Raw genomic sequence first — 10,510 nt, forward strand, 5'->3', positions numbered from 1 at the left:
AAAAAATGGATAAAATGGTTTGCTATCGCATCTTTTTTTTTGTTATATTATCACTACCGACATGTATTTCGTCGCCTACTTCTTTCCTATCGCTAAATTACCTCCAAAATTTCTCGGGTGAAGGTCTAAGGAAATCACAGAGTTTTTTAAAGAATGTATTTTATTTAGCCAAAGCGTGCTTAGGATCATTTATTAGATTTTTCAGAGCCCCTGGTGACTTGCTCTTTTTACGCAGTCTCTTAATTTTTCTTTTCATATGAGTGATATGTCTGGTGATCTAAGGACTTCTTTGTTTTGTTTTTTAACACGTGATAGAACATAATTGTCTATGCAATACTTGTAACACATTTAAATGCTGGCCATAGCTCTTCTACCGATTTCAACCCAGAGGTGGCCTCGAAGTTTTCAAATTGGACCCCCAAATAGTCAAGAATTGAAGTATCGTTGACCCTACCATAGTTTTTATCCTTTACTTGTGTATAGCTGTTCACATATCGCGTTGCTCGAACAGGAAGTTCAAGGCAGATCATTCTTTGATCCAATATACCATCTTCCACCGTAATTTTGTAATCGTTTAACTTATTGGATAGGAACACCAAGTCTAGTAACGACCTTGATGTCGGCGTATTTCTGGTATCCTCGAGCACTATTTGCTTCAGAATGTCGGTAAACATAATTTCTAGCATTTTTTCAGCGTTTACTGGTTCCCGACCACTGTACGAAAAATGTTTCCAGTTTATATTGAGAATATTCAAATCTCCAGTCATTACCAAGCTGGTGTTATATTTACACGCTCAAAGAAAAAAACTTGTTCAAGCATTTCAGGAACTCAGGGGAGCCTGAGGGGCCGATATATAACTCCAATAAAGAAAACAGCACTGTCACAAGTCAATCTGCAACAGAGCGTCTCTGGTACTTTGAAATCAATCATTGAAGCATTTATAGAATCTTTAACAACTATACACACCCCACCACCCCATGAGACTCTGTCTTTTTTATTTAAACTGTAACTGGGAGGTACAACACAATTATTCGGTACATTTTCATGCAAGCATGTTTTCGTTATTGTGAATATATGAGGATCGTGTGAGAGAAATAAGTACTCAAGCTGCGTAGTCTTGTTCACTACACTGTGAGCATTGAATGGGAGCAATCCTAGCTATTTTCTTGGTATCTCGAAAAAGCTGCCTGGGCTATCAGATTTGTTTGACTTAGTTGATACAGCGCGCTCACTTTGTTTCGTTTTATCAGTGTCAGGTTTGCCCGAAAGCAATTAGCGCTTGCCTCTGTTGTCATACCATGCGTATAGGTCACCTTTTATCTTAAGTTTATTATGCACGAGAACTACTTTCGCACCTACCTTCCTATCCGTGGCAGCGATTTCCCATAACTTCTTCCGTATCTGCACAGTTTCCTTTGCACAATAGTTACTTAGTCTGATCAAAGCTCGTTTAAGTTTCTGCAGCTTTTCAAAATGGTATCTTTTTCTTTGTCGTAGTAACACCTCAAGATCACTGGTCTCGGTTTATCCGGGTTTACTTTAACGATCTGAAGAACTCTTCCCATTGTAGTAACTTCTACGCTAAGAACATTTAAAGAAACGTCATTCACAACGCGTCTCTTTAACACTTGCGCAGACTCGTTCGCGTATTCAGGGAGGCCACACACTAAGAGACTATTTCATGTGCTTCTTTTTTCATGTTTGATTAATTTATCATTTTGCTCTCGCACGGTGGTCCCAAATTTATTCATTTTATCTTTCATTTCATGAAACATCGACAGCACACTTTGCATTTTTTCTGTTTTAGCATTGACTTCAGCAATTTCTTTGCTGATATCGTCAATTTTGCTATCCAAAGCTTTTTGTTATCAAAAATTTCCTGCAAAAGTTCCCCAGTCTTTGGGCCAGGGTTCCCCTCAACGTCGCCAGCCATCAACAGCAACAGCACTGGCCAACAATCCTTCAAAATGGCATGGAATCTGTGAGGGCACGCAGAACTAACAAGCATCTATTATCACTACGATACGTAGAGCTGTAACTGACGTGCAATAGCAACAACGGCGTTTTAAACATCTTGCTTGTTAGCCAAGTGCCATGCCCTCTGAAGCCAATGTTCTCACACTGTCGATTTTGTAGACTGGATGCCGGTGACGTCAGCCACTCCGAAGCAAGCCCAGAAAGTGCGCACTCCAAGCTTGCACTCTCGCAGCATTGCGCATCGATGACGAAAGAGCAGCATCCGTCGTTTTCCGCACGCATTCTGACGAAAAATCAAGGCAGCATCTGCAATAGCAGCAACGGCGTTATAGACACCTTGCTCGTCAGCCAAGTCGTTTGCCTTCTAAAGCCGATGTTCTCGCGCTGTCCCTTTTGTACACTGCATGCCAGTGATGTCACGCCTGCTGAAGCAAGTCCAGAAAGTGCGCACTCCACAGCATTGCGCATCGATGACGACAGAGCAGCATCCATCGTCTTCCGCAGGCATTCCAACGAAAAACCAAGGCAGCATCTAGAATAGCAGCAGATGCTGCCTTGGTTTATATTTTATTCATCTATTTAATGGTCTTTGGGTCACGCAGATAATATTTTGCTCACAGCCAACGACGCTGCACACCAACACCAGAATTTTCTTGAAACAAGCTCTATAATGATATTTTGTTCAAACACAATACATATGGTACAACAAAACTTTTATCTAGCCGACGTGTTACCGGCGAAGAGGTTTGGTGCTTGGAGAGCGGCCAATTGAAGACGCGAGGTTTGCTGGAAGAGAAACTTCGGGGGCAGCGGAAGAACAACAGCGCTGGACTTTGAGTGAATAATTTTCGGAAGAGTATCATTCAGACTTTTGTTCCAAGGACTTAGGACTGAATAAGTTTTCGAACTCTTTAGTCTTTAAGTGTCTTGGTTGTTTGATGCATGCAACTGCATTGTAGTGCGTACTGTAGTTTGTGTCCGTTGTTTCGAGTGTGGCTGATTGTACTCTGTAGTAAGTTGCTTGATTGGGGACATACCGTATTCAACTATGTCAAGTGTACATATTTTTGTATAGATTTGATCTGCCACAAGTGAGAATATAATTTTGTTTTGTTTATCAACTCTCGGCTCTGGCTTGTTCTTTGGCCACAGCCGGCGTCCGCTGGCGCGCCAAATAGGACCACTTCAAAATTGTCCGCGCTTTCGTTGTGCAGTTTGGGGGTCCAATATTTCAGTAATTTAAATTAGTCCAGTGATCGCCTCCCTAATGAACGGGACCTGTGACAGTACGATTAAAAGCGGGCGAGCAACCAAATATTCTTAACAGGCAAGTCTTCCCGATGTGATGGCTGTCTCACGCCATTTATAACATGCGGAACAACTTGGTTAAGATACGCACGGGCTTGTGATAATCTATTGCCCGTGCCTTACACAAGCCAGTGTGTGAGATGGGGAATATTATCTTGACAAACACAAGTGATTCGTTATCTCGTTGAACATAAGCAAGGGTTCACTGCGAGCTAGGAGGACTGCGTGAACGGCGTGGTCCTCGAGTGGCCTCGTCCGCGCACTGATAATTCCACGAATGCCTTTCTCAGCCTACAAGCCCAAAGTAGAGACGCTGGGCGAGGGAGGATGCAAAAAAGAGAGGCGGATGAGATTTTAATTGAGAAGGTCGTGTGTTTTTGCGCATAACCCGATCTTCACTCCACCCTCTTAGCACGCAGCACTTTTAAGGGCTACATATGGGTCTCAGCGAGGCAACCTAAAAAAAAAACCACAGCAGGATGCCGTCGTGGCAGCCTAGGCATCATCCTCACTGCCAACATAGCAGCAGAAGGCGAAATCAAAGCCAGCAAGCTTCAAGAAAAGCCAGCCGCAGAAAGTCAGCAGCTATCACACTGCCGCCCTCTCCCAACCTTCGAGCAAAGCGAAGGCGCACACCGGAGCTTCCTCGTCTCCTGTCATGGCCATGGCTATCTGTGAGGGATACCCCCTGGCAGCAACACCTCCTCGTCTTGTCCTTCAACAACTGCGGCCGCCGAGGAAACGGCGGCCGCCTATAGTGAGCGCGGCGTGTCCCCAATCACGCCTCCATGTTCCTACGTTCCCCACGTTGTTGGCGACCTTCCTCCGAGTGGATGTGCGGCCGCCATCGTCTATCAGCCCGTCGGGAAGAAGGCTAACTTCCTGGCTGCGTCGAGGGTTGCCGCCTTTCTTTCGGGGTTTCCAGCTACACAGCGAGTGAGGGACAATTTGCGGCACAACTTTGTTGCTGTCGACACCCACCCTATCGCCGATCTGACCACCCTACTTCAGGTTGAAACGATCTGCGAGATCAAGGTTCGAGCCAAACAACTAGACCTAAACACCTGTGTTAGCATGGGTTTTGGAGTGGACCCAGCGATCTCTTTTGAGGACCTTGCCGAAAACATTGCTTCACCTGTGCCCCTTATGTTCTTTGTATGTAGAGGCAACTGCCTCACCTTCACCTTCGCTGGGACTACCGTGTAGCTGGATATACTACTTTACAAGCAAAGGCACCCTATTCGACCCCGAGAGTCCCGGCCCCTTCAGCGCTCCCGTTGCGGCTGCTTTGGACACAGAACCGCCACCTGCTCTCAAGACGAACGGTGCCTGCACTGCGGCATAATCGCGCCCCAAAATCGGGCAAAGCACACCTTCGTTGCATAAACTGCAGCGGGAAACACTCTGCAACCGAGCTCCACTGCCCAGCCTGGCTGCTTCATCGCAGGCCCGCGGTCATCATAGCTTAAACCCCCGCCACCGTGACTCACCGTCAAGCCCTGCAGCACGCTAGTACCCCTGGCCGCAACACCTCCATAATCAAGGACGCTCCTTCAGAGATGCGCTCACCGGTACCAGCGACACGACCTCGGAGGCTACCCCTCGTCCTACAACGAGTGCGCTCGTCCACGCCCGGACTGGAGTACGTGACGTGCGCTCTGTTTACAGCCTGTGCACGGGGGGCTGTTGCTGCCTGCCACCGCAACTCTCTGGGGGCACTGCGAGCCTGACCTTCGCCTTTCCGCTCTCGGGGAGCCGCTGAGCCGTTCACTCAAGAGAGTCTTGGCGCACTCGTTATTATAAGCATTTTGCTGAATGGCTACTTCTCTTACAAGGATTTAAAGACCGTGTTTTCTGCAGTGACCACTACAGGCCAACAAAGGGATTAATCTTACCGTTTTCTCTCTCTTCGGGGAACCAGTAGAGAACGCTTGAACCATTGCATTTAGTGCGCAGAAGGGATCGCGCGTACCATTAGCGGTGAACGGTTGTACTATTTGTTACCGACCGGTGCAAAAATAAAACAAGTCAACAAGACATTTCAGTAAGAAAGTAGGTTTAGGAAGCATTCGTTTTCATCCTTTAGGCGAGAGAATTCCATAATACTTGATAATATAAAAAACGCACTTTTCTTTTTGTGACATAAACTGAATCTGACAATAGAAAACATTTGAATGCACCCATTCAATCTGTTCTCTTTGCACTAACCGGACTACACGAGACAAATGCACAACATTTTAGAACCTTTATAACATCGCACATACTATAAATAACTAAAAGCAATAACTGGTGCACTACATTAAACTCTAAAACACTGTCGTGAAACTCAATTCCAAAACTTGTCATTTACAGCCTTTAATGCTTCAGCTCCAGGCAGCACACTGGCGTTAGACCAATCTTGGACCCGTAGCGGCTAACGTCGGCCGCAATATTGCACCAATGTCGACATCTCGGTTAAGTGCAGCTTCTTCTGATGTAGAACAGATGTTCAAGCCGACCAGGGGCCCACGTTCAGCCGTTCATATGCCAATATCCAGCCGATACCGGCCCACTCTACACATGCCAATGAAGGCCCTGTCCTTTCACCGACGTAGTTGCCCAGCATAAATCCAGCATGGGAGCATTCTCGAGCCACTTTGCTGCCAATACAGTGCCTTTTATACGCCAGCATTTGCTTTACGACAAATATCGGCTACCATTGGCTTGCCAATATTCCACCGTTATTATTATGAGCTTCTTCCCAGTGGCATTCCTCAGCAGTTAAACTTCACATTATGCCCCTGGATCTTCCCCTAGCAGCTTATAGCAGCCTCGTACGAGCTTCACGCTGTAGTATACTTCAAGGCGACTGACCATTGAATGACTAGTGTGGAAACAACAGACCATTCCACTAAATCGTCCATTTTCGCCTTTTTTCTTGCATTTCCTATTACCCTCCCTTCATGTAGACCATAAAACTGCACAAGTCTAGTTACTTTCTAGTATTATATACAAATTCCCTTTCGGTTTAGCGAGAAATTGTAAAATAGGCTGTTCCATCAAGTATTAGCTAAAAAAATAACTAAAACAACTGCTCAGTGCAAGTATTGCGCACACAAGCAATCTCTAAATAAGAATACCAGAACCCAATTTTTGTAACTTTATTTCTAAATATACCAAGTCAAACCATTTATTTTTCAGTTCAGCTTTTCAAGTTACTGCTGTTCAGTAATGCAGCCCAAACTAGGAGGCGAGTTCAGCAAGGCTCTATGGGCATAGTGCTGGTGAACTAGTCTGCAGCTATATCCTATGGCTGTATAAATTTATAACGGGACATTAAGACGCACGACCACGCGAACTTTAACCTCTGGATTATTCTTGAACGCACATATGCTAATACTGCACAAGAGGATGACTGACCACAAGATAGACAACACAAGATGAAAGAATTTATGCAAACGCAATTTCAGCACCAACACTTGTGGAGTATTGCAAGGCTCCTTTGTTAATTTTAATATGGTATCTCCAGATGCTATAAAAGATGTGCTGATGTGGTTTTCTATGTTATTTTCACATTAAATAAACCTCTGAAATTTCACGTGCTTTTTGAGAGTTGCATTGATCCATGCATTTTTCATGCATTTTTCACTTGCATTGATCCATGCATTTTCACGTGCATTTTTTAAACTTGCATTGTTTCATAGGAGACCAGGACGGGATAAGTGACTCACCGAAAAAACAGCACTTGACAGAGAGTCGCAACAGAACTGAGCCATTCGCGCCCAGACGACCGACTGCAGAGAGAGCACGCAGGCGTTGTGCTGCCGAATTTCATTTTGGAACGAACAGCTCTAAAAGCCATTGCGCCAGTAATACTGCACTGTGGTTTTAAAAAACTGTCTGAAGGCTACTCTCACATAAATTGCACTTGAAAACGAACAGAAGCTCTGCAAAGCGGACTGCATATATGCATTTGACATTGAAGAGACAGTGTGGTGCAGTGATGGCAACTTCCTCGTGATCATTTTCTGGTTGGGATTTTCTGCTATGGTAGTACCGGATTTTATGCCCATGTGGTGACGATACTACACTTCGCACTTCTGTAGTAAAAAAAACGAATAAGTAGTGGCTGCGGCATCACTTTTTTTCTGGTGGCATATGTACACCCTGTCTGCGGTATGTATGTACGTGGACGTTGATCAAGCACGCCACTGTGACAGCATAGCATGGGTGGTGTCGCGGTCTTATGCTAGATAGTGCGGGATGGAGCTCCGACCACAATGGCTGCATTTCGATGGGGACGAAATATAAGAACACCCGTGAACCAAAAGATACGTGCGCATTGGAGAACCCCAAGCGGTCACAATCTTGGTGCGCACTCTACAGCGTGCCTCAGAAGGATATCTTGCTGGCACAGTAAAGCCTAGCAATTATCGATGTTGAACAGACATGTTTATTATAGGCCGACACAGGCAAGCGGAAAAAATAAACTGTGTGTTAGGTGAACCAAACAACAAGTAAACATCGAATACATTTGATACTTCTTTAGCAACGCATAAATTTCATTGTTACTTAGCCACGGCAACAAGTGAGAAAAACGCTCACCGTATTGGATGGCTCCATAAAGCTGAGCCTTGAGTAGTCCACTTCTTTGTTCTTAACAAGAACCCTGTCTTTTGCACAAATAAATTAAACCGAGGCACTTCGGCATCGAGTTTTCACCGAAAGAGTATCTTTTATAACATCTCAGAGGCGTATTAACGTGGCCCCACACAAGTGTTGTTGGCAACGCAGTTACCTGCCTCTCGTTCCGTTCACTTGACGCGATGGCACCAGATAGAGTTTGGTGGTGAAAGTCAAATGAACGGACGCATGGAAACTTCGTTATTCTTGAAGTTCACTACTCAACGCTCAGCAGGCCAGACAAAGAAAAAGTTTACGATGCCGTTTGTTGCATAATATGTTCGTTTCATTTCCGGCAAAACACAGTTTAAACTCGATTGTTTGGCCCTGGTTTCTACTGATGGCTGTCTTTTTTTTTTTTTTTATTCAAGTACCCTAAAGGCCTGGGTAGGCATTACATAGGGGAGTTGTAGCACAATAAAGCTGTTACAATTACAGTGTATAATTTGAATAACAAATACAAACGATTGATATAAATATGCACATACATATGTAGAGATATTATTACTTAACAGTACAGAGATGCTACGTGGAGGAATAAAGAAAGTACTACTAAAAAAGAAACAAAAAAAAAAGAAAAGAACAGGACAACAAAACTCTAAGGAAAATTTTCGCAGTGTTCAAAACAACAAAAGGATGCAAAGAAAGGATAATTCACGTTCATTGAAATACCGCGTACAAGAACAACGACAACAAGTACAACAAAACAGATATGCACAAGAACAATATTAACTTTCATTAAAATAACTTTTAAGTTTATTCATGAAATCTTCATGATTTTGGGAAGAAACGACGTCGGCAGGTAGCTTGTTCCAGTGATATATTGCGAGAAAGAGGGGGGATTTACTTAAGAAGTTTGTTCGAGCAAAAACGGGTTGTACTTTAAAGGGATGATCCAGGCGCGGAAAGATACGATGGGCGGCCGTGATGTGGCGTACGCGGAACGATGATGATGAGTGATAAAGTTTGTGGAAATGAGATAGAAGTGCTATGATTCTTCTATTCTCTAGGGTGCTTAGATTCAGAGATTTTTTTAGGTTAGTTATGCTTGATGTTCGTGAATAATCTTTGGTAATGAAGCGGGTTGCTTTATTTTGAATTGCTTCGAGTTTGTTGATGAGATAAGACTGGTGCGGGTTCCAAATAAAAGATGCATATTCTAGTTTTGCGCGAACCAACGTCGCATAGGCCAATAATTTAGTAGACTTGTTTGCCAAATAAAGGTTACGCCTGATAAAACCAAGAGTTTTGCATGCACTGCTACAGATTGCTTCGATGTGGTCACTCCATGAAATGTTAGAAGATAAATGAACTCCCAAGTATTTTATTGTATGCGCACGCGCGATGACTGAGTCATTTATCAAATAATGAGTAAGCTTAGGATTAGACACTCTAGTGAAGGATACAGCCTTAGTTTTCGAAGTATTTATCTCCATTTGCCACTGTTCACACCAAACTGCAATTTTCGCAAGGTCAGATTGCAAAGCGTCACTATCAGAGGTGGTAGTTATTCGTCTATAAATTACGCAGTCATCTGCGAATAATCGAACTGTAGATGAAATGCTATTGCTGATGTCATTTACATACAACAGGAATAAAATAGGCCCCAATACAGAGCCCTGAGGCACCCCTGACTTGACCAGTGATCGTGAGGAAGAAAATTCATTGGCAGTTACAAATTGGTACCTGTCGGTTAAGAAATTCCTTATCCAATTCACAACCTGACTATGTATATTAAAATAGCGAAGTTTTTGTAATAAACGGTTATGAGCTACCTTATCGAACGCCTTGGCGAAGTCGATAAATATGGCATCTATTTGCGATGAGTCATTAACAGCTTCGTAAATGTCAGAGACCAGCTCGAATAACTGCGTCTCGCAGGAGCGACCCTGTTGAAAGCCGTGCTGGTTGCTGAAAAGATGGTTGTGCTTTGTTAGGTACTTCATGATTGCCGATGATATGATATGCTCTAATAATTTACATGGTATACTGGTCAGCGAGATTGGTCTGTAGTTGGTGACAGATGACGGGTCTCCGGATTTAAAAATTGGTACTATTTTAGAAACTTTCCATCCGTCAGGAACGCATCCTGACTGAATCGATTGCTGGAAAAGGCATGCAAAAATGGGAGAAATAACAGGTTTAGTTAACTTTAGCAGTTTAGGACAAATACCATCTGGACCAGGAGCAGAGCTGCTAGAAAGACGATCAATAGCAGCTTCGATTCCCTTTTCAGTGATCACGATGTCCTCCATGATGGAGGTAACGGAGCCGAGGTGAATATTGTCGGTAATAGGAAGCTCACGAGAAAAAACAGAACAAAAGAAGGAATTGAACGCAGTAGCGACTTCAGAGGGCGGGAGGAACTCGTTGCCTTGCATTATCGATATGAAACATGAAGACGACGGCTTGGGGTTTATTACTTTCCAGAATTTTTTTGTGTTGACAGTTAACATGTTGGAGATGTCATGGTTGAAAAATTTGTCTTTTGCTGCCTCAATTTCGGTTTTGCATAACTGCGACTGTTCGCGATAAGCCTTCCAGGCATCGTCAGATTGCAAG

General features: G+C 43.9%; 1 protein-coding gene across 1 annotated transcript; it reads right to left on the reverse strand.

Annotated features, from left to right (window-relative positions):
• Nucleotides 1-8,309: 8,309 nt before the first annotated feature.
• Nucleotides 8,310-9,384, reverse strand: LOC119169917 (uncharacterized). The gene has a single exon (XM_037420919.2). The coding sequence runs from the start codon at nt 9,382-9,384 to the stop codon at nt 8,677-8,679; it is 708 nt and encodes a 235-aa protein (XP_037276816.2). The 3' UTR covers nt 8,310-8,676.
• Nucleotides 9,385-10,510: the final 1,126 nt, after the last annotated feature.

Source organism: Rhipicephalus microplus, chromosome 2 (genome assembly GCF_043290135.1).
Source record: "Rhipicephalus microplus isolate Deutch F79 chromosome 2, USDA_Rmic, whole genome shotgun sequence".
NCBI lineage: Eukaryota > Metazoa > Arthropoda > Arachnida > Ixodida > Ixodidae > Rhipicephalus > Rhipicephalus microplus.